The sequence below is a fragment of the Nerophis lumbriciformis genome, linkage group LG07 (assembly GCF_033978685.3).
Source record: "Nerophis lumbriciformis linkage group LG07, RoL_Nlum_v2.1, whole genome shotgun sequence".
Classification (NCBI taxonomy): domain Eukaryota; kingdom Metazoa; phylum Chordata; class Actinopteri; order Syngnathiformes; family Syngnathidae; genus Nerophis; species Nerophis lumbriciformis.
The window spans coordinates 32,993,276-33,018,579 of NC_084554.2; the positions used below are offsets into that span (position 1 = coordinate 32,993,276).

A 25,304-nucleotide genomic window follows, 5' to 3' on the forward strand; every position below is an offset into this window, starting at 1 on the left:
CACATTTAAAGGTTTTAATCTTACTGTGAAACAGTTTGATCATGAAATATGGGATATGATACAAGAGCCAGAAAATTGCAAAAGCAGATCAGTTTGTAGGTTGTCATACTTACACACGCACGTGCACACACACACCGGCACACATACAATCATATTTTGACAGAATTATTGTACATGTTGTAATAAAGGGTCTTTTATAATTAACGTTTGATTTTGAGTTATCTCAGCGTCACCACACAGGTTAATCTATGCACTCAAAGGAGATGCACGAGAAGTTAGGTCAATTTTGGTGATCACCGTCTTTTTTTTTTTTTTTTTTGCGTTTTTGGCCCCTGAAAACCAAAAAAGAGCTAACGTCCTTTCAACAAACTATCTAAACACTCCCTGAAAGCATGTACTGTATCATTAAAATTCTATACATTTATACACATGTGCCTGTCTTTGTTCCCTCTGCGATGTTCGAATATGGTTTGAAAAAGCTTGTGAAGTAAAACCCATTTTAGCTTTCAGGACCAAATGAAGAATATTTGCCCTGGTTTAAGTTCGCTGCACTTGTTAGCACTCAGCCTAAAAGCCAGTCACTCTACAATTATAATCATAACACCCAGCAGTGAATTAGAAATATATTTAAGTCCCTTCTACAGGCCTTAGCGAGTGGACTTCCCTCTTGATTGGGGGCCGGCCTCTAACGCCTTCTCAAGGCGATTTCGCCGACGCGTCTTTTAGTCTCTCGCAGCCTCCGAGCCGCCAGTCTCTCTCCCGCTCCTCCTCCAGGGGGTGAGTTTGTCTGTGCTCCCACATTCGCACAGCTCCGTCCCACTGTGGAAACAAAAGTGACAAGTGACAGCAAAAAAATCTGACTTTCTGATGCATATCTTGTGACACTTTATACTCTCTCATTAAAGCAGTTCTGCCGCTGTTATGTTTTTTGATTAAACTCTTATGTTTATATTATTATTTTTGTATTTGTAGTGTTAATTTCTATTTTATTTCTCTATATTATTACTGATTTTATTCTCTAAGTCAGGGGTCAACAACCTGTCGATCTTTTGGACCCTACCGGTCGATCGCAAAAATATTAGGAAAAAAAAAGTAGTAATATGACATCAGTGACACCCTCACCCGGAGAATGACCAACCCGCAAACAGGCACACATTTTAACCTCTGAACACTCTGCCTTTCTCTCTTCAGCCTCACATCCAGCCGCTCTCGACACCGCAGCCACACACCCGCTCGTCTTGCAAACGAGAATTGCATGATGTGTTCGTTAATCATCGCGCTGCAACAATGACTGAATGTGACTGTTGCAACAAATCAGACATTTTCTAGCATCCAACATCAAACAACTTTTTCCTCAACTACGAGTCCATGACCATCATCACACACCTGCAACGTGAAGCATACGACTCTGTGAACATTGCTCCGCAGTACGGATTGTGTTGATTTATTGTGCATACAAAAGTAAACATTGACTTGAGCAAAAGCAGTAAAATATATATATATATATATATATATATATATATATATATATATATATATATATATATATAAAACAAGACAACAGCTGAAGAAGGACTTTCCCGTTTACCCCTTCTTTACCACAGGAAAAACCCGCCAGGTGAACAGCTGATTTTGCTCATTTTAAATAATTTGCTGACGTAAAAACCATGCGATTTGCATCCCATATGTAACCAGAACAAATATTATATGGTACATTACACAGGCACATTAGAAAAAACACCAGCAAAAGTTAAGAAAAAAAGCAAGAAACACAATACAATGTCTTTATAAACAACCAAAAAAAACAAAATACATAGTTGACGCAAGGGTAGATCTTGCTTTAGTTTTTGGCTGAAACCAGGGCTCTTGGGCTCGAAAAGGTTGGTGACAACTGCTCTAAGTGTTATGTTTTTATTAACCTAGTATTGTATTATTTATATTTTTATTTTATCAGGTTTCATACTATTTTTAGATGGCATTCATTTTAGTTACTCTCCAGCCTCAAAGGTGCGTTTTTTCCTCGATCCTCAGTGCCATGCCATCATTTTTTTTATTGTCAATAGTGCTGTATGTTTGTATGTGTTTTCTTTTCTTTTCTTTTTTTCTTTTGTGTATATCACTTTGTTTGCCACTTGCCTGTGTATGAAAAGTGCTATATAAATAGTTTGATTTAATTCTCAAATAGTAGTTCGAACACCACTGCAAAAATATGTACATTACAAAACATGCTCATTGACTTCCTCATTTTGATTAAAAAAAACTCAGCACACATTGTTTTATTCATTTTTGTTTTGTAGTTTAAAGTGTTTTATATATTGAGTTAATGTTGCTGATTAATTAGAATGTATTTTTATTTATTGTCTTTATTTAATTGTATTTTTCAGTATCATATTGTATAAGTCTGTCAAAGAATGTGTATAGTTTAAATAAGGATTAGGATGACCTTTTCTTTAATGGCAGACAGGCAAATTGATGCACATTTAATCTTTTTGTTACAGACTAAAAAACGTGTTTGTAAAGTTATTGTTGTAAGTTGATCTGTACTCCTTTTTTGTTTTCTTCAATGTTAATAAGGATACAATGTTATGCAGAAGTGTACTTATAACAATTTTATAGATAAATGGTACTATTTATAGTCACAACAAAGATTCGGAAGGGGGCATGAAATGTTTTCTTCTTCCTACAAGGGCGTAACACAAAATGATTGAGAAGCACTGTATTGAAGAAACTAAAAATATATTAATTTTTCCTTCAAGCATAACTGATGTTAGCTTGTTTTTCTTTGTTTTATTAAGCCGCTGTATTTCCTCTCAAGCCTTTGATGCTTTGAAGAAGCATGCCCATAGACTGTCTAATGCTGCTTTGACTGGGAATAGAACCTGAAACCTGTTAGTCATAATTCCAAACCTCTTCTAGGTGAGCTAAGTAAATTTGTGTGTCGCGATGATGCCCTGAGGGATACATTGGAAGCTATCTATGAATGACACAATGTTGGGTATTGGACAGGTGCGCACAAATGCACTCTTTATAAAGTTAGAAATCATTAAATGTATGGATCTGGTGAAATTCAAAACTGCACAAGTCATATGTAAAGCAAGAAATAATCTGCTACCATCAAGTACGCAAAAATGTTCAGAGAAAGAGATGGAACATATCATTTGAAAATTTAAAAATGAGCACATATTGGTTTGCGGGGCGACTTAATGGAATCAATTAGATGAAGAAATCAAACAAAGCAATTACATAATTCAATTGAAAAATAAATACAACAAAGAGGGGGGAAACAAATATTGAATGAAATTAAATGTGATATGTATTCTGTTAATACACTTAGAAATGTAAATTAGCCGGTAATTATGTATTGTATTGATGATTAAAAATCTGATTATCTGAGTGATGGTCACAGGACAATATAAGCTTTTGCTTCTTCCTGCTCCTTTTTGGACACACAGTATTTTTCTTTGTTTCTATTTAAATTTCTTTTAATATTGTTTTTTTGCAGAGGAAAATATTATATTGCGTGGATAGTTTGTTGCGTTTGAAATAAATTGGTGAACTGAATGGACTCAAAACAGGTCCCAGGTCAGCTTTATTGCCAATTACCATTGAGTAAAACGCTGTCATACTCTGATGTCATTAATGTGTAGATTTATATCATTGTTATGATAGTGCTTGATGTATTGGGGAAGGAAGCACATTTCTTATGAATTTTTGTGGAAAAGTTGAAATGGTGTGCTTTTGCTCACTTACAGAGCTACTGATGATGTTGTCTTCATATGGGTGCCAAGTGATGTCCCTCACACAAGCATCATGGCCCGACAGTCTGGTGACCACGTTGCCCGTCAGCACGTCATAAACTGTGCGGACGCGCACACAAAGAAGAAGAAAGTGAAGTGATGACGCACTTGATGGGACGCTGCTTGACCTTGGCAAGAATGGCAGACTCACCGATGATCTTGCCAGTGGAGCACCCTGAGTAGATGAACTTCTGGCCCGTGCTGAACTCGGGTGAGAAGCGGCAGCGGATGAGGGTGTGCAGGACGCCGTGGCCGCGGTACGTCATCACGGAGGTGTCGCCGGCCAATTTGTGTCGCTTTAGAGCTGAGGTGGAGAAAAAAATTTATTATTGGGCGGAGCTCCGTGAATCGTATCTTCTTTCTACTTCATCTGCACACATTTCACCCGTCTGACAAGCTCAGCCCACCTCTTTGGGGAACCTGCTGCCAGCGGTAATCCCAATTCTGCTGAATGACAGCCAGGCGTGAAGCTGCCAGCCCTTCTTTGGGCGAGAACTTCCTGATGTCCCAGAGCTTGATGGACTGGTCCTTCGAGTTGCTGATCAGATAACGTGCATCACCCTGTGCCAAGATATGTAAGTTGTTTGATATGAAGCAAACAAAAGGGTAAAGACATTGGAGAAAGAGAAGTGGAACAGGTATAGCAGCCGACTGCTAATCCGGCATTTAGGGTTTAAATGACAAGTGCCAGTTAGTGACATCCACACAACATACAGCAAGGCTATTATTCAACTGGTACATTCCGTTCAAAACTTGAGGGAACAAACAATTTGGTAGCAGCTTTTGCAGCTCCTGTTGTATAGAGTAACTCGGACCATGTAAACACATTGGCAGATCCGAGCATTGACATTTTACCCTTGTTAGCAAACATAGAACACTGGGGGCCAAACTTGCGATTTACATAACTGAGGCATTCCTCAAGGCACCCTTTTAAGTCTTGTTTTTGACAGTTATTTTTTGTCATGTGATTTATGTAACTAAGGTGTTGCTGTAGCTTGTTTACTTTAGATGCAGTCAGTAGTTATTTGTTCACTTGGTTTTCAGTGGACTGTAATCTATACTGATACTCTAATGTATATCCAAGTTTAATATCACTAGCAGCAGTGTCCAAAATGTGGTCCCGGGGCCATTTGCAGCTCGCAACTAATATGTTAAAGTCCCGCGGCACATTCTAAAAGTATTATTACAAAAAAACATTAAAAAGTGGGATAAAAGAGCATACAAGTGAAATGTAACGAGAAAAAGTTGCAATGTTGGCTAATAACACAAAATATTAATGAAACAAAATCAATGTTGTTATGAATTATTGACCTATTTAAGGCTGAAATTACTTCACAACAGTATTCCACTTTGAAAAATTGTTGGGGGAAATGGTGCATATTTTGTGTTTTTGGCATAAAAACAGGATTTTCTTTGAGAAAAATGGCATAAAACATAAAAAAATTGATCTTTGTATTGACAGATAGATCAGAAGTTGATTAAGAGATTTAAGCGTTGAAAAAAAAAATATGACTTTTTTTTTCCGGGTCCCAGAGACCAAAGTTGACGGGACACAAAGGTAAATAAAGTCTATATATTGTATTGGTTTTGAAAATTAGAACTATTAAAATGACCGTATGCTTTGATTTTTCATTCTGGTCAACAGGGGCAAAAGTTTGGACACCCCTGGTCTTATACTATTGTCCCTTGTGAAAATATACTGTAATAAAGTATTTGCTGCAATGTGAGACGTGTACTTTTGAAAGAGATACCGTATCTGACATACATGAGCTTCCTTGACCACAGCTAAAACAATAAACTGGGACTATCAAATATAACGAGTTATTGCATGCGAATGGTAAATGGTAAATGGGTTGTACTTGTATAGCGCTTTTCTACCTTTTTTTTAAGGAACTCAAAGCGCTTTGACACTATTTCCACATTCACCCATTCACACACTGATGGCGGGAGCTGCCATGCAACACGCTGACCAGGACCCATCAGGAGCAAGGGTGAAGTGTCTTGCTCAAGGACACAACGGACGTGACTAGGATGGTAGAAGGTGGGGATTGAACCAGTAACCCTCATATTGTTGGCACGGTCACTCTCCCAACTTCGCCACGCCGTCCCCATGAATACTCACACACAATTATATATCTCCAACTGGTGAACACGGTGAAAAGTTTTCTAAAAAATACACCCCGATGGCACTTTAGATAAAACTGTTAACTGGTTTTGAGAAAGAAAATTATGTGCAATTAATTAAAACATTTGAAAAATGTTTGTGTATGTGTACTCTTGCAATAGTTAATGAACAATGTGCAATCCTTGAAAGCTGAGCATGATTATGTGTTTAAAGGTGCAATATAGCACTCATGTATCGGATTGCAATAACTGTGTGTGTGTGTAATAAACCTTGACGGTGCACATGCTGTTGCCCTCCAGGTAGGGTCATTCATTACACTACACTCATCAAACTCCTTTGGGAACGTTTGCATGGACAGATTGATAAAACAACCACTGCCGCCATGTTGCTTCCGTACAAACCCACTGTGCTCACACCTTGCTGTGGATGAAGGTGATGCCGTCGCGGTGGCCCGCCAGCTGTCCGACAGGCTGCGGTCGATCTTCCCGCAGCGTTCTCCTGTCCCACACTTTGCACAGCGCGTCATCGCTGCCGGAAAAGAGCAGCTGGGACGAGCTGTCGGCGAACGCCACCGCGTTCACGTCATCCTCGTGGGCATCAATCTGGCATAGGCAGAGAAGAAAGACGCAGGTTTTTAGATAAGGACGAAGGGACGATGTTCCAAGACGGATTTACGCATCAGACGGAAAGAGTCTTAATCAAATTTCTACTTGATGCATCAAATGCAACATTTCAAGTGTCAAGGAATCATTAATTTGACACAAAATGACAAAAAAAGACCACTTAAAACACTCACCTTGAGTGTTCTTTTATTCTGGTCGAGATCAAAAACGTAAAGGCAGCCGTCATTTGCTCTGAATGGTGAGGAGATGAAGAGACTAAACAAATGGCAAATATCAGACTGAACAAATGACAAATGTAGAACAAGTTTGCCTTATATGAAAGACGATACCATCAGATTTATAACAAATAATGTAATGTGTTCTAGTCTTTTAATATTTGAAGACATCACAAACCTAAGGCTGCAGTGAGCTATCATATAAGGTTTACTTTTCTGAGGGTTGCCTTTAAGAAGTTCCTTGTGCCAACAATGCAGGTATTCTAGTCAATAAGGAGCATAACGCAGTGTTTTTATATTCATTTATTTATAGCGACCTGCCACAAACACATTTGGACCACCACAAATAGCTCCGCTCATAAACACATTATAATGGGACTGTCTGTAAATGTAGCTTGTTGTTACAACTCCTTAGCAGCTCTCCTGTGTTCTAATAATGAATTGAGTAATCACACAAGGGTCAAAGTATTTTGTATCCTTTGCGATATAAGGACATGTTTAAATTTAAAAAAATTTATAATAAATCAATCCATCCATTTTCTACCAAAATTGTCCCTCTCGGGATCGCGGGGGGCTGGAGCTTGTCCCTATTACATAATGTTTTACATGAAACTCTAATCAGCGACACTGCAATGATAAGCTGACAATAGCTCTGTTTTTTTCCTCGAACCGCATAAAGGGAGCACCTCCTTCTGACTTGTGATTGGGCATGGCTTGCCAGCTCAAGCACATGGCTACTTTCAATATGATTTGGGTATGTATAAGGAGATGTAGCCTGGGGATGCTCAACCACGCACACGTTTGCAATTAGTTTCAAGTTCATTGCGAGGTTAAAAAAAAAAAAAATGCTTGGATTTGTGGGTGTGCACACTTTAATACATCTGGATTTTTACCGTAGTATGATGTTTTCTGGATCTGAACATACATAATTTTTTTGTAGGAAATCCACGCAACTCTTATTACATGAGGCCCCCATGGTCTGCCAGAGAATAGGAAGAATTAGCATAAGGTATTAGTGTTGCCAACTTTACCGCTTTATTAGCGAGCAATCAGACCCTTCTGTAGATATTGTTTCTCAAAAAAGTAACTATCAACAAACCTAGGAACATTTTCTGGTCTTATTGGAGACTCAGGCATGAAAGCATGCAACACTCTTCTGAACAAGCATCGGGTACTGTTGTTGGCCCCTCCTCAATCTCAAAGCACTTACAGGCCATTCAGTCTTTAAAGTTTTAATTTCTAAACATGTTTTTTTTTGCGTTTTGTTTTTTTTAAACTCACTTTTTGTCTCTCCTACACGGTCTATTAAAATGATATTCACATGCGTTAGGGATGTAACTATATGAACATTTTATATCACGGTTAATATTGCGGTACTGTTGTGCTCAAAAAGTACTTATATACACACACTGAAATCTTTTGACCAAGGTATCAAAAAAACTAACTAAAATAAATAGAGACACAATTAGTAAACCCACTATTTTGCATGTTTTGTGTTTCTTAGGCCAGTGGTCCACAACCACCGGGTACCAGTCCGTGGATCGATTGGTACCGGGCCGCACAAGAATTTTTTTTTTTTTAAATCAACATAAAAAACACAAGATACACTTACAATTAGTGCACCAACCCAAAAAACCTCCCTCCCCCATTTACACTCATTTGCACAAAAAGATTGTTTCTTTCTGTTATTAATATTTGTGGTTCCTACATTATATATCAATATAGATCAATACAGTCTGCAGGGATACAGTCCGTAAGCACACATTATTGTATTTCTTTATGACAAAAAATAAAATAAAAAATAAAAATAAAAATAAATAAATAAACCCCCCCCCCCCACCCAAAGTGTTTTAGTCTTAGTATTTTATCTGTTTCAATGGCTAAGCTTTTATTGTTTTGAATATTGGTTTGTACTGTAGCACTTTAAGATTTAATTAAATGAAAAGACCGTACAAAATAAAATCTATTACTATTATTCCTGCGTCCTACTCTGTTTAGCAGTCCTTGAACACACCGTGAAAACACCATGACTTCTATTCCTCTGTGTGTAGAAGGATCACTATGTTCTAAGAAAGCACACCTTGTAGGTTCACTGTGCACAATTGAATAGCTTTGTTGCTCAGACAGCAATGTGTTAGTATAAATTTATATTGGGATATGACGTTTCTTAATGGGGGAAGACGTTAATGCCTCTTGTTTTCATGTTAGAATTTTAGCTAACGTGCTGGCGTTAGTCAGTCCGTGAGTTTATCAAAGTACAGTTATCATTTTCGATTGTTTTAATTTAAAACAGTAAAGCTGTCGGTAACCTTGGGCAAGGTATAGCACCCGAATGCCCCTCCCCATCAGGGTTACGATACCCCCCATGAAAGAAACTAAGAGAAGATGCGTTACCCGGCCCGGAGGAAGCCCGGGGCCCTCCTCCGGAGCTAAGCCCGGAGACAGGGCTCGTCATCCAGCGCCTGGTGGCCGGGCTAGCCACGGAGCCCGGCCAGGCCCAGCCCGATGAAGATACGTGGGTCCACCACCTGCGGTCGGAACCAGTGGGGTCGGGTGCGCTGCCAAGTGGATGACAGTGAAAGTGGAGGCTCCAGACGGACCAATTCGGGGCAGCAGAGGCTGACTTTTGGGACGTGGAACGTCTCTATGCTGGTGGCAAAGGAGCCTGAGCTGGTGCGGGAGGTGGAGCGCTACCGGTTGGATCTGGTGAGGCTTACCTCTACGCATAGTAAGGGCTCTGAAACCACACTCCTGGACAAGCGATGGACCTTGTTCACTTCTGGAGTTGCTCAGGGTGTGAGGGCCCAGGCGGGTGTGGGGATACTCACGAGTCCCCGGCTGAGTGCCTGTACGTTGGAGTTCACCCCAGTGGACAAGAGGGTCGCCTCCCTTCGCCTTAGGGTTGGAGGGGGGGAAACTCTGACTGTTGTTTGTGCGTACGCACCAAACAAGAGTTTAGAGTATTCGGCCTTCTTGGATACCTTGCATGGGGTCCTGTATGGGGCGCCAGCAGGGTATTCCATAGTCTTGCTGGGGGACTTCAACGCGCACGTGGGCAATGACAGTGATACTTGGACTGGCGTGATTGGGAGGAACGGTCTCCCTGATCAGAACCTGAGTGGTGGATTGTTATTGGACTTCTGTGCTAGTCATGGACTTGCGATAACAAACACCATGTTCAAACATAAGGATGCTCATAGGTGTACCTGGTACCAGAGCACCCTAGGCCAAAGATCAATGATCGATTTTGTAATCGTATCAGCTGATCTGAGGCCGTATGTTTTGGACACTCGGGTGAAGAGAGGGGCTGTAGTGTCAACTGATCACCATCTGGTGGTGAGTTGGGTCAGATGGCGGGGGTAACCTCTGGACAGACCTGGCAAACCCAAGCGTGTAGTGCGGGTGAACTGGGAACGTTTGGAGGAGTCCTCTGTCCGGAAGGACTTCAACTCCCACCTCCGGCGGGACTTCTCTGCCATCCCTGTGGAGGTTGGGGATATTGAACAGGAATGGGCAATGTTCAAAGCCTCTATTGCTAAAGCTGCAGCTGCGAGCTGTGGCCAGAAGGTTTTAGTTGCCTCAAGGGGCGGTAACCCTCGAACACCCTGGTGGAAAGCGGTGGTCAGGGAAGCCGTCCGACTGAAGAAGGAGTACTACCGGGGTATGTTATCCCGGGGGACTCTGGAGGCAGTTGCAAGGTATCGACAGGCCCGAAGGGCAGCGGCCGCGGCTGTGAACGAGGCTAAGCAGAGGGTGTGGGAGCAGTTCGGGGAATCCATGGAGAAGGACTATCGGGCGGAACCAACGCTGTTCTGGAAGACCATACGGCACCTCAGGAGGGGGAAGCAGGTAACCATCCAAGCTGTGTACAGCAGGGATGGGACTCTGCTGACTTCAAGTGAGGAAGACGTAGGGCGTTGGAAAGAGCACTTTGAGGGGGGCGGGGGGGGCTAAAGGTTGCGTCACAGCTTTTTGCCGATGATGTGGTCCTGATGGCACCTTCGGTTCGTGACCTTCAGCTCTCACTGGATCGGTTCGCAGCCGAGTGTTCAGCGGCTGGAATGAGGATCAGCATCTTCAAATCTGAGGCCATGGTTCTCAGCAGGAAACCGATGGTTTGTACAGTCCAGGTAGAGAACGAGACTCTGTCCCAGGTAGAGGAGTTTAAGTATCTCGGGGTCTTGTTTATGAGTGAGGGAAATATGGAGAAGGAAATCAGCCGGAGAATCGGAGCAGCTGGGGCAGTATTGCAGTCTCTCTGCCGCACTGTTGTGACGAAGCGAGAGCTGAGCCAGAAGGCAAAGCGCTCGGTCTACCGAGCTATCTACATTCCTACTCTCACCTCTGGTCATGAAGTGTGGGTCATGACCGAAAGAATAAGATCGCGGCTACAAGCGGCCGAAATGAGTTTCCTCAGAAGGGTGGCTGGCATCTCCCTTAGAGATAGGGTGAGAAGTTCAGTCATCTGAGAGAGATTCGGAGTAGAGCCGCTGCTCCTTCGCTTGGAAAGGAACCAGCTTAGGTGGTTCGGGCATCTCGTGCGGATGCCTCACGAGCGTCTCCCTGGGAGGTCCTCGTTGCACGTCCCACTGGGAGGAGACCCCGCGTCAGGCCAAGGACCAGATGGGGGGTTTACATCTCCTCTCTGGCCTGGGAACAGTTCGGGATTCCCCAGGAAGAAGTTGCTAATGATACTCTGGAGAGGGAAGTCTGGGGGTCTCTGCTGGAGCTGTTGTCCCCGCGACCTGATTCGGATAAGCGGTTGAAGATGGATGGATGGATGGATGAAAACTGTCGGGAGTTTTACCGTGGTTATCATTAATGCTGTTTATTGTTACATCCCTAACATGCACCATGCCAAATTATACAATAACATTATTTCACAGCCCCCACCCCACTTCGCCACCACAAATAGATTGCAGTCCTGTGGGAAACACTGTAATGAGTGTCTGGCATGTGAAAATTAAGAGCTCTTTCAATTTAAACTTAAATTAAAGAAATGCCACTCACCCTCCCAGGATCTCTTTGCCATCTGTTGATGCAGCCAGGGAGAACACGCAAAACCTCCTCTCATCCGGACTACAAAAAAATAAATACAAAAGACACATGTTAATTAACACAGCACAACACACCCTTCACAAAACAATCTAACATGTTTTAAAAAATCTTTAAAATGTGCTATATGTTGGTGTGAAGCCAGCCCTAGGACCACAGGTACTTTTTACAGGTTTTGCAGGTATGACACACACACACGCAAGCACGCGCACATGCATAGAGATAGAAGGAATGTAGAAAAAGAGATGACAGGATTGGACATCATCATTCATCCAGATGGTAATGGAGGGGAGAGTGGGGAGTCTGCATGGCAGGAATGGTAAATTAAGAGGGGAAACACTAACTTGAGGTCCAATGCGGTGTGGTTTTCACTGTCCCCGTCGATACTGCACATATGAACTGCAGGGAACACACACACACACACACACACACACACACACACACACACACACACACACACACACACACACACACACACACACACACACACACACACACACACACACACACACACACACACACACACACACACACACACACACACACACACACACACACACACACACACACACACACACACACACACACACACACACACACACACACACACACACACACACACACACACAGGTAACAATTAACAGGAGTACCGTATTGTGGTATATTTATGATTGGCAATCTTGATTTAATTTAAAATAATGGTGATGTTTTATAGCAGAGGTCTTCAACAGCCCGCAGTGCCTCTGCGGACCCCCTAGGGGTCATGAAATGTTTTGTTGATTAGATTTTTTTTTGTGGATACTCTTGCAATTTATCTGCAAATGTAAATGTCTTTAAACACAAATTAACACTGATCCAACACACTTTAGTAAGCAGATAAATGGAGTCAGAAGACGTCTTTTGAGGAGCTCTTCTAAAGTATAGCACCGATTTATTTACCTGTCCTTCCAACAATTAGGACCCGCCCCCTATCGCTGCTGCGCCAATCACAGTCACTGTCAGATTCCCTGTGATTGGGCGGGTGCCCATTCTCAGCTAACAGCTAGTTTACGTTGAATTAAATGTATTTATTTAACAAGGAGACGGCACACATTAATGAACAGTTCTATAAATGTGTCAGTGTTAGCGATATAGCTAATTTTCAACTATAGTCCCTGGGCAAGGTATAACATTCCAAAAATGATTAGTAATAAAATATATTATATAAATATATTATTATGTATTATATTAATAATAAACATAATTACAGCAATATTCCATAATAAGTTGAAATGTTTTAAGTGTTTGGATGGAAACAATTGATTGTTTAGTAACACAACATGAAAACAAGCAGAAGCAGGGGGTTCCAGCTCCGGTTCGTCATAGGCTTGAGAAACGTTGAAGACCCCTGCTCTATAGGGTTTATATCCTCAAATGCAGAAGGTATGAGGCCCTTAAAAACAGTAAATGTGTCAGGGAGCAGATTAATGTGCTGCCATTAAGTGACTGGGCAACATTGGACAAATAGAATGGAATGTGTCACCGTTACATTTGCCAATCATGTGTCACCAGTTGGGGTTTTAATCCTAAGCACAATTCAAGTGTGCATTAAATGTACCGTTCCAACATGTATTTGGATTTACTATTAAACACGCACAGCTGTCCTGGAATGAGTGAAATGTCCTTACTGTAGTCCGACCAGCTGGAGTACAGCACGTGCTGTGCATCTGGAGTGAAGCAAACGTCCAGCACACTCCAGCCAACGTCTCGGGCCTTCACCGTTTGCCTTAGTAGAAAACGTCCTCTGCTCGTATCGTACAAGCGGATGTTCTGATCTGAAGCGAGAAATAGGGAACAGCTATACTGTGCATTACCCATGTTACACTGCGATATTAAGAAAGATTTTAAATATCCATGTCAGTTTTTTGGCACTCCCAATTGTACACAGACCCCCTGCAGGCTGTAGTAACCATTTATTTCAATTTCATTTAAACCCAGTAATCTTTAAGCTGTTTTTTTTAAACAAGTTGGATCTTGGGTTATTTACCCTGGCAGGCAGATAGAAACATGTTGCCATCCACGCTGTAGACGCCACAGAAGGCTTTCTGCTGATACGTATCCTTGTGAGAGACGTAGTTTGGCAGGAAACTAGGATGGGAACACAAGGGAGAAGAGCATTTAATGAAACACAAACTTGATTTGATGAAAAGCAAGTACTGTGGATCCTCTGAACTTGAAAAACTAAATTTAAGAAACAATTAAGTCTAGAACATGATCTGTCATAGGAAGAAACACAGTAGAGTCCAAAGTTACACCCAGAGGTTAGAGAATATTGTAAAAATCAAAAACTCCATACACAGAACAATTACTACAGTATTTGATTTGTTATCAATACAGTCGTCCCTCGCCACATTGGGCTTTATAATGCATTACATGTAATGATTTTCTACTTTGTGTATTGACATGGGAGTAGGCTATACGATTTATGCGTAACGTGGGTTGGCTCATAGAATTGCACTCTGCACTGAAAGATGGTGATGTGCGTACATGGAAGAGAATGCAGTGTGTCAGGTTGGATGCAACATGGAGTTATGCTGAACGAATTGTGGCAGTAATTTTAGTGTTGGCCTTGGCTTGCCATCAAAGTAGGCCTATGCGATATATAATATATTATATATTAATATATATTATTATTTCGATGGTGGTCCATGCGGTCAAACTAGACATTTTAGCAGGGTAATGCCAACAATCTGTCCCGACTCTTGACGAAAATATTGCGGCGTCCATCCATCCATCCATTTGCTACCGCTTATTCCCTTCGGGGTCGCGGGGGGCGCTGGAGCCTATCTCAGCTACAATCGGGCGGAAGGCGGGGTACACCCTGGACAAGTCGCCACCTCATCGCATCATATTGCGGCGTAACTTTACAAATACATTTGGCTAATCGACATCAGTAAAATGTGGCATAATTACTTAGTAAACCATCTTGCGAGAAGTATAAAAAAGAGAAACCTACAGCGTAGGACTCGTCGATTGCCATTTGAAGTTCCTTGGAGTAGGATTCAGCTGTGTATCTGGCAACCTCAGTCATGGAAAATGGGAGGGGACTACAGAATTTTGACCGTGATTGCAGTACCATTTCTGGCCACATTATTACCACATGGCACCTTTAAACCTGTGTATTTAACTACATATCATATTTTGACCTACACTTAGGGATGATGTTCGTTAAGAAATTATCGATGTCGATGCCATTATCGAATCCTCTTATCGAACCGATTTCTTATCGAATCCAGATAGGTTGTTGTGTGTGCATTGAGTTCCAAAAGCCCTAGATCAGGGGTCACCAACCTTTTTGAACCAAGAGCTACTTCTTGGGTACTGATTAATGCGAAGGGCTACCAGTTTCCATCCATCCATTTTCTACCGCTTATTCCCTTTGGGGTCGCGGGGGACGCTGGAGCCTATCTCAGCTACAATCGGGCGGAAGGCGGGGTACAACCTGGACAAGTCGCCAACTCATCGCAGGGGCTACCAGTTTCATACACACTTAAATAAATTGCCAGAAATAGCCAATTTGCTCAATTTACCTTTAACTCTATGTTATTATTAATAATTAATGATATTTATCTTTGTGGAAACACTGATCATCTTAACGATTTCTCACAATAAATATATATAGAAACAGATAAATATCAATATGCAACACTTTATTTTTATATTTTCTCTAAGTGCACATTTTTCAAATTGAACATTTTCAAATGATCACTTCTAAGACAGTCTTGTGAAATCACAATATCCCATTTTAACTAGCTAGCCACTAACATTTTTTAACAAATCATGAATTACTTTGCACCATGTTTGTACAAATAATAACTCATGTAAAATACAAAAGTCAACACTCACATTTTTAAATAAATCATGTCACACTTTGAACTGGACACCAAATCTGTTATCTGTTTCTTTGTCAGTTAGTGAAGACCAAGTCTTTAAAATATTTTCTTGGATTTTCAAATTCTATTTGAGTTTTGTCTCTCTTAGAATTAAAAATGTCGAGCAAAGCGAGACCAGCTGGTTAATAAATAAATACAATTTAAAAATTAGAGGCAGCTCACTGGTAAGTGCTGCTATTTGAGCTATTTTTAGAACAGGCCAGCGGGTTACTCATCTGGTCCTTACGGGCTACCTGGTGCCCGCGGGCACCGCGTTGGTGACCCCTGCCGTAGATGTTATGTGACTGGGCCGGCACGCTGTTTATATGGAGGAAAGGCGGACGTGACTGAGGACAGCATGCGGACGTTAAAGGGTGAAGGTTTCAGGTGAGAGAGGACACTAAAGGCACGCCCCCAGTGAGCATATAGTGCTGCTATGTGCGTTGTAAATAAAAAAATTGCAGACAAACACATCACCAACATGGACAAAGTGCCGCTCACTTTCGACATCCCGGTTAAGCACACTGTGGAGAATAAGGGGACCAGCACGGTAGCGAATCGATACGCACAACGTAGCAAGAGAAGTCGGTTTTTACTGTTGTGCTGGCCTGCTATGTTAATGGACAAAAACTGCCACCTATGGTGATTTTCAAGGGGAAGACGCTGACGAAAGAAAAGTTTCAACCTGGAGTCATTAAGGCATGACGAAGGAACTCCAACCGCTGGACATGGGTGTAAACAGGACGTTCAAAGTGAAGTTGTGAGCGTCATGGGAGCGATGGATGACAGACGAACACAGCTTCACGAAAACTGGGAGGCAGCATCATGCGAGTTACGCCACAATTTGTGAATGGATCGTGGATGCTTGAGCTAACGTGTCTGCTTGCACTGTTGTTCCAGCTTTCGCAAAAGCCGGCATCTTTTCCGAGGAGCCCCACGGCAACGAGACTGACTTTGAAAATGACGAGAGGGAATCTGCCGTGTTTGATGGAGAACTTGCCCAGCTGTTCATTTCGGACACAGAAGATGAGGACTTTGATGGATTTGTGGATGAGGATTGATCAAAAAATAATGTGAGTACATTGATAAATACTTCAATAAAGTACAACCGAACTCAGCTTTGCTCCTGATGCCTTTTTAAAACAGCGTCCATGCATGCTAGCGTATGTTTTAAGCTAGCGTATGTTTTAAGCTAGCGTATGTTTAACCATGCCAGTGCCCAAAAATACGCTGCGCCATATTTATGCGTTAAATACAGAAATAGCCCTTGTAACTGACACGGCGCATTTTAATACGGTGCGCCCTATGGTCGCGAAAATACGGGATAGTGGCTTCGATAACGGGAACCGGTTCTCAAAAAGGGATATGAATCCATGGAATCTGTTCTTTTCTTATCTAAGCATCGGGAGAACCGGTTTTACGAACATCATACCTACCTACACTGCATCAATTTTAGCATGAAATTCAGTAAAAATAAGCTGTAGGATATCAAACAAAGTGGTCACTGCATACTTCCTTTTTTTGTAAACATCTCTGAAAAAATTTGGGCAACCCTGCCTTTGATGAAAGCAATAACTCCCCTGTCCCTGGTGTTTTTTTAGTTTTTGCTCAATTGTACTGACAATACTAATGGGGGGAAATTAATTTACCATTAAAAACACTCCTTTGTCTACAACAATTAACTAGCTAGCAGCAAGTTCAACCTAGTTTATTATGAACAATTACTGTATTTACCTGAATGTAAGACTACCCTAAATATGAGACAACCCCTCTTTGTCAGATCTGTTTTTGTCTGGAAAACACAGGTCTTGCATGATTGGTTTGCATGGCTCCAGATAAAAGATGTGACGTTGACAAAGGAGTCAAGTCTTTTGAACGGCTCTTTCAAGTCAACAACAAGAACCAATTTGCATTTGTAAGCCGTTCATTTGCTAGCTGTTTTATATGCAAATGGATTACCAATACTACTTTCATATATGTGCCACTGGAAGGGCTGGAATTAAACCGACTAAAAAGTTCACAAGATGAGCCAGAGTCAAAAGAAATGTCAAAAATTTGGATGTAATTTTCTAGCTTTTTGTTTTGTTATGGATCGCCAGGCTCATGTGACTGACTGCCTGTGAGTTCTTTGAGACGGTGGAGGCACGCATCAGCACTCAGGGCTAGTCGGGCACACTGCAGTGCCTAATTTAGTTGTACACACACCAGGCAGGGTAATAGAGTATCATACCCACATTTATATATAATATTTTTTCCTTTATTTTTAAAATGCCATTGTGTGAAAAGAATTACAGTAAAGTTGATTTGCATGGAAGTTATCTGTGTAGTGTAGTGTTTTATTGTGCCACAGAGTTACTTGGGTGAGAGAAATTCTAAATAATGATCTCACTGTCAAAGCATTAAGGATAAGATACCATCTTATAGAATGTTTACTATGAATACACAACACAGATAAAATTATACTTACAATTTCACAATATTTCCGACAAATAACGTACCCATTTGAAATGTTTAGATCCAAATCTTATCTTATAACTGCTACCAGTGATTACTTATTAATAAACACTACGGCTGTCAAGTGATTAATTTTGGTAATCAGATAAATCACACTCAGAACTGTGAATAATCATGATTAATCACAGGTTATTACTTGCTTGCATATTTAAAATTTGCTTAAGAAAATACCCCGATATTTGGACACAAATACAATTTATTTGTCAGAATGTAGTCCAGGGACGTTTTACTTACAAGGTACAGATCCTAAACACACCCATAAACAACTTCCAATAGTGCACCGTTTACATCTGCATTTACTATTACCGTATTTAAAAAAAAGAAAAAGACACATCATAGAATATTTGCATCGTTTAGATGTATTTAAAGTAAGCGGAGTCATTTAAACAACTTAAATAGATTGTATTTTACACCCTCTCAGTTTTTAAAAATATGTGCAGTAGATAGTAAGTTATGTTATGTATAAAGTCAGGCAGCTGAAGGAACTCATATCAATTTACTGTGGGAATATCAGAAAATAAGAATTGTGGTCTGTTGTGAGAATTGCCTTGGTTGTCTATCCTAAGCCACCGTAGGTCACGTGAGGAGTCTGCATCACGAGAGTTGCTAATGTTAGCCAATTAGCTCATGTGTGTTGAACTGGAGACGACTGTTATAAAGGAGTCGTGTATGAAACAAGCTCAGCTTCCTCATTAACATGACATGGTGTCACTATTAAAGATTACACGCCTACAGTGACCAAAGAATGGCAAAGTTTGGATCCAGAACGGTTTAATTTTGCCGTATTGAGGCAGCTCTTTTCACTCTTTAGGACCTTACAAAAAAGACCTCTTGTACCCAGTTTGAAATCTGCAGCCGAAGAAAAGAAACACACAGACAGATGTAGCAATTTATCGATGACGGCAAAGTTATTGAGTTCATTTTAATTTACAGTTTGGTTGATTGACTTACTATTATTGGCCCAGTTCTACAATTTTATTAAATGTTTAATGCCTCTGCACATCAAATTCAATGTTTTTTAATGCCATCTAAGGCATACATTTTCGCTAAATCCACTTAATGACTTTTAATGCTTTTTAATGCCGCGCGGAAACATGTGCGCCGATGATGAGAAAGTTTGTCGCTGCAATGCCAACAAATTTTTGTTTTATCTAAAGTTCCATCAGAGTGTGTTTTGAAGTGAAATTAGCCGGCTCTCATCACTCATCTTTGCATTGTGTAACAATAGGCGCCAATTTCCGAGTTTACATGCGATCATTTTTTTAATTAATCACATGCAATAGCGCGTTAACATTAACAGCCCTAATAAAACATGTGACTTCTGAAAAAAATTATAAAAAAGAACAATGAGTCAGGTTTTTGAACGGCTCTTGGAAAGGAACAGCTCTGCAAGATCCGTCTCCTGTGGAAGAGTCATAAATCCCATCTCTACTACAGATCTCACATCTTATATTCGCGTGAGTATGGTTATATGAGAACCTGAACAAACTGAAGGCCGAACAATCTCCTGAAAGTGAAAATAATCCTAAAAAACATTCACTGTATTTGAAAGGGCAATCTGGTCAGGTTATCACTTACTGTGTGCGGATGCGACTGCACTCTCCATGGGAAAAACTTGAGCCTCTACATCTTCCTTGCTCCCTCTAATGGAAACACACAAAACATTCACCACCAATTACATATTTATATGGCTGCAAAAATCTTTGGTATTTCAGTGATTTTGATCTGTGATGTCAACATGACAAATTCTTGATTCATGTCTCACCTCTCTTAGCATGTGAGTGAAACTCATTTTGCCTCTCAGGAGACTGGAAGCCGTGGCCAGCAGGATCTGGGTTCGGATCTCACTGCGGTCCACTTCATTCGTGTCAGGCTGGTTGTCCACTGACAAAACAAACGGTCAGAACTCTCAACAATCAAGCCCGTTGTGCGGTATAAGTCACCACAAGTTATACCTGGTGGATTGTAGCGGTCACCCAGCCGACCCTCCCAGGCTTCATCGCTGTCCTCGTCTGAGTCTGCGTACGACTGGACCAGCTGCAGCCCGGTGGCTCCACTGCCATGGACCAGTCTGACCTGGCCCCTGCACACACAAAAACAGATGATTTAAACATGAATTAGTTACAGAAAACTACTTGTGAGATATATGTGACCATCTGTATGGAAAGCTATGAAATGTACCTCCTCAGTAAGTAAGCCAGCACTTCAGCTAAGTCAAGATCCTCCTCTGGTGTTGATTGCCTGTCTCCCTGCTGCCTGTCAGCCGTCCTGCGGCCTTGGTTGCTGTTGCTGCTTTGGTTCGGTTCTGCTGAGTCTAACTGATCAACTGGGTTGCCACTGGAAGAGCCCCTTCCACCAGACATCCCAGAACTAGACTGAGAGCCCATAGACTGAAGAGGGCCTGGTCGGCAGACGGACATAAGATGAACACAACATATGAGAATTTACTGGTAATAAAAAAAATGCTAGGTCATCAAAATGGTCTGATACATAAATAACCAGACTGGGTATTGATAAAGAAAGCTAAGGATTAGTTGGCCACAAGTCAAAAGTCCCTGATGAGACTGATGGAAGCGCTGCTTTTAAAATACTAGTAAAGTGATCTGTTAGCTGAGATTTCTAACATGCCAGTTAAAATTGTCTATATGACAGGAACGGTGCGGTTTTTCTACTGGAAAATCGCTTGTCAAAGAAAGATGACCATTGATGCATCCCAATGACTGTTGTTTTGGTTGCAAAAGAGCGGTCGTTTTTGCACCAGAATACTGCAGCGCCAACGAGGTTGATTCTATCCTAACGACCGTTGTTGTGCTGGCAGAAGTCTCTCTTTTTTGCATCTTAGCTTTTGTTTTTGCATCACTATTGCTGGTTTTCTGTGACGTGACTTCTTCCCCGCAGTGAAAAATTGTGGGGGTCAACCAAGTCAAGATTGTTGTTATGCAGCAAGCAGCGCTCAAACTATCTGATTACACAAGGGGCCTAGATCTTACTGCAAAAAACAGATACGAGCAAAAAATCTTACTATGCAATGGAATAGATCCCTACACTTTATCAAAAAAATATTTTTTGGGTGATAAAGGATGATCTGTCGGTGGCATTCCCAGACATGTTGAACAATCTTGTGCCTTGACATAATTTTGCACAACAAAATAGATGAAAACTTGGATAAGCATGGAGAAATACAACTTCTTTGTGTGTGGCTGGGTCAAGGAAATTCAATCAATCAATCAATGTTTATTTATATAGCCCTAAATCACAAGTGTCTCAAAGGGCTGCACAAGCCACAACGACATCCTCGGTACAGAGCCCACATATTGGTATTAAGACCCTCCCCGATAAACATGCATCGTTTTTGCTTGGGTAAAGTTGCATTGCATGATTTAACTGTGTCTACCGCCATGTTTGTTGTTGCTGTTGCAGTGCTGTTTAGGAGTACACGTTTTCCCCGTTTTTTAGCATAATATAACTATAGATGTCAACATAGTGTAAGCTTCATTTATGATTGCTGCCTTTGGGAAAAGGTTAACTCTTTTAGGTTTTGCTCACATTTTCTTTCTTTTATTTCGACTCGCCGAGTTGGTACTTTTTGAAACACACGTAGCAAAAATCTTTTGAAAAAAAAATAGAAATAATATCAAGATAATATTTAAATGGTAAACACTAAACCTTAGAAGTATATCAAACAAACCTTTGACGCAGTGATCACTGCAAACTTGTGCATTCTTCAACTATGCTCCCTTGGACTGGAGTGAGTGCTACTTTTGTGGTCGTCGTTTTGTAAAATCTTGCACTCTTCCACCCTTCTTGATTACCTCTTGAGGAATTCTGAACTTTTGGCGAATTGAACGGTTCCTAGAGCTGAAAACAACGCAAACTTAGGACATCTTTTTCCCGGAAAAGGCTAAAGGCTGCCAATTACCCATTGAGAACAGACGCTGGATTGATCACCACACATATTTAATGAGCGGAGACGTGAGCCAGATGTGACGTCATTTAAAACCAAGCAATATAGTGAAACCATTCTTGTCAAGGCATGCCCCCTCCTGCAGAGGATAAATACTTTGGTCGCAGCACCTAGCGTAGTTAATTGGTTTAAAATGAATTCCAGCAAGATAGGAATTATTAACAATAAATCTAGTATTTCAATAGCCAGAACAAAAAAACATATTTAGGCTATTCTAAATATTTTTTGCATTATGTGAACCCTTGAGTCGAGACATTAAAAAACATCCACATAGTATATTATACACTTGTGTAATCCAATATGCTGTCTGTAGCTGAGCCAATCAATTACTGTGTTAAACCACATGTCAAACGATTCTTTGAGGATTTCTGAATTTGCTGTAAATATGTTAGTAATACCCAAGTTTCGATCAGAACTTGTGGGTCGGTCGTATGTATCCATGGGCCGGATTTGGCCCGTGAGCCGCTAGTTGAATATAGCTGAGCTAGCTGAAAAATAATACAATCGGTCTCCAATATCCAAGCTTTTTTTTTATACAGAAAACAATGTCCTTATGTCGCAACAATTGTACTTAAACACACAATGTAAGGCATACGAGCGAGAACTTAATATCGTGTATGTGCTCTTTACTCCAATAATGATGACATATCATTTGAAGACGGGAAGCTACATGATTTTGGTGAGCTAGCCACAAAGCTAACGACTTGACGTCCACTTTACCGTTTGGTTGTCAAACGGTCTTCTTGGCACCTCTCTGTGGCTTGTAGCCCCGTCGTGTTGCTTCGATTGTGTACGACATAAAACGTTGTGTGGTTAGTCAAAAAGAAAACCAAATCCGAGTGTTTGCTACTGCTGAACAGCCGTTTTCATCGGTCGGCCAAACCGTAATTCGCCATGTTGTTTACAAAAGTCTGAAAAAACCCTGCGCGTGCCCACACCTCCCTTACCCTTTTTGTGTCACGTGACTGGCGACGTGGTGGGACTTTCTTGTCGAAAACAATTGCACTCAATTGAACAACTTTTCGATATATGAATTCACAGTAAAGTGTATTTTTGGCACTTTCACTAAAAAAGACCACGTAGACATTCCCCTCTACATGTTTGCAGGGTGTTCAATAGGTATGGCACTTCCCAGTAGTCGCTTCATACCGCTCTAATATGGCGGCCTCAGGACGTACTCAGCCGTCAAACGTGCGGCGATGAAGTAACGTACCAACATAGAAACTGTCCAAGAGCACGATTCAAAAATGCTTATAACGTTAGATTAACATTTACTGAAATAGGATTGTCAGTCATATCTCCAAAACAAGTGGTGTCGAACTCGTTTTCCTTGAGGGCCACATCGCAGTTGGCTGCATGCCCTCTAAAGGTTTGATTGAAATTGACTGAAACTTTTATTAGTAGAATGCACAGTACATATTCCGTACAATTGACCACTAAATGGTAACACCCGAATACGTTTTTCAACTTGTTTAAGTCTGGATCCACTTAAATTGATTCATGATACAGATATATACTATCATCATAATACAGTCATCACACAAGATAATCATCAGAGTATATACCTTGAATTATTTACATTAGGGGCGCTGGCAAAGGTAATTGATACAATGTATGAATATACATTTATAGGGATTCACCTCATGATATCATTACACAATGTCCTAATGCATGTAATTATTATATTGATCTACGTACACTGTAAGCAAAATTTTGCAGTAAAAACAACTAACAAACTGTCACCTCGGTCGCCACAAATGTACTTTGTTTTTTACAGCACAAAAAAACGAAACTACACCCACCGTCACTGAAATGTAGGACGGGGGAGGTGGGAGGGGGTGTTATTATTTTACTTTTATTATTCCTTTTTTAATTTTTAATTTTGGGGTGGGGGTTGTTTTCTCAGTACCTGTATTATGATTTCCCTATCAAATGAAAAAATAAATATATATAATTAAAAAAAAACCGATACTATTGTTTTTACGGTAAAATTCTGGCAACTGAGCTGCCAGGTTTTTGTTTTTTTTAACCATCCATCCATCCATCTTCTTCCGCTTATCCGAGGTCGGGTCACGGGGGCAGCAGCCTAAGCAGGGAAGCCCAGACTTCCCTCTCCCCAGCCACTTCGTCCAGCTCTTCCCGGGGGATCCCGAGGCGTTCCCAGGCCAGCCGGGAGACATAGTCTTCCCAACGTGTCCTGGGTCTTCCCCGTGGCCTCCTACCGGTCGAACGTGCCCTAAACAGGCGTTCGGGTGGCATCCTGACCAGATGCCCAAACCACCTCATCTGGCTCCTCTCGATGTGGAGGAGCAGCGGCTTTACTTTGAGTTCCTCCCGGATGGCAGAGCTTCTCACCCTATCTCTAAGGGAGAGACCCCGCCACCCGGCGGAGGAAACTCATTTCGCCGCTTGTACCCGTGATCTTGTCCTTTCGGTCATAACCCAAAGCTCATGACCATAGGTGAGGATGGGAACGTAGATCGACCGGTAAATTGAGAGATTTTTTTTTTTACCGTCAAATCCATTGTCATTTTTACAGTGTACAATTTGATGAATAACTTGTTTTGAAAACAAAAGTCAAGAAGATATTTATTATTATTATTTTAACAAACAACGTTTGAATTGTATGATAGTACAAACTTTGTTGTATTATTAGATACTATTAAAAGTTGAAAAGATACGCAATTGCATGCATTACATGTATTTTTTGCTGTCAAAATGGAAAGAATAAATACATTTAGTAAGAAAAGATAATGTACATTATTGTTTATTCACGGGCCACTTTAAATGAGGGATTCACCTCATGATATTATGACACAATTTCTTAATGCATTTCATTATTATATTTATTTACGGACGCTGTAACAAAACAAACAAACTCGCACCTCAGTTGCCTCAATTTTACTGTGGTTTTTACAGCATATTACTGTAAATTAAAAAAATGGTACTATTGTTTTTACGGTAAAATTCTGGCAACTGAGCTGCCAGGTTTTTTTTGGTTTTTTTGTTTTTTTTAACCGTAAAATCTATTGTCATTTTTATAGTGTACAATTTGATGGATAACTTGTTTGGAAATCAAAAGTCAAGAAGATATTTATTA

The 25,304-nt window shown here is 40.9% G+C and overlaps 1 protein-coding gene across 2 annotated transcripts; it reads right to left on the reverse strand.

Annotated features, from left to right (window-relative positions):
• dcaf11 (ddb1 and cul4 associated factor 11) lies at positions 1–23,121 on the reverse strand. Of its 2 annotated transcripts, none has more exons than XM_061965440.1 (15): positions 22,925–23,121; positions 20,422–20,641; positions 20,196–20,323; positions 20,006–20,124; positions 19,819–19,883; positions 13,842–13,942; positions 13,483–13,629; positions 12,160–12,214; positions 11,771–11,839; positions 6,719–6,776; positions 6,339–6,524; positions 4,205–4,358; positions 3,949–4,101; positions 3,751–3,857; positions 1–819 (listed from the first exon to the last, which is right to left on the reverse strand). In XM_061965440.1, exons 2-15 carry the CDS (start codon positions 20,625–20,627, stop codon positions 697–699), a joined length of 1,671 nt encoding a protein of 556 aa, XP_061821424.1. In that variant the 5' UTR covers positions 20,628–20,641; positions 22,925–23,121; the 3' UTR covers positions 1–696. The 2 variants fall into 2 exon arrangements, with proteins under 2 accessions (XP_061821424.1, XP_061821423.1); XM_061965439.1 differs by having other exon boundaries at positions 6,719–6,800.
• Positions 23,122–25,304: the final 2,183 nt, after the last annotated feature.

What these genes read in the sequence shown, in the direction of transcription:
- dcaf11 (XM_061965439.1), bottom strand. Translation starts at nt 20,627, where the DNA reads ATGGGCTCTCAGTCTAGTTCTGGGATGTCTGGTGGAAGGGGCTCTTCC. An exon ending in CACACCGCATTGGACCTCAA is followed by an intron (nt 11,840 to 12,159) that starts GTTAGTGTTTCC and finishes ATTTTTTTGTAG; the next exon opens with TCCGGATGAGAGGAGGTTTT. An exon ending in GCAGCAGGTTCCCCAAAGAG is followed by an intron (nt 4,102 to 4,204) that starts GTGGGCTGAGCT and finishes TCTCCACCTCAG; the next exon opens with CTCTAAAGCGACACAAATTG.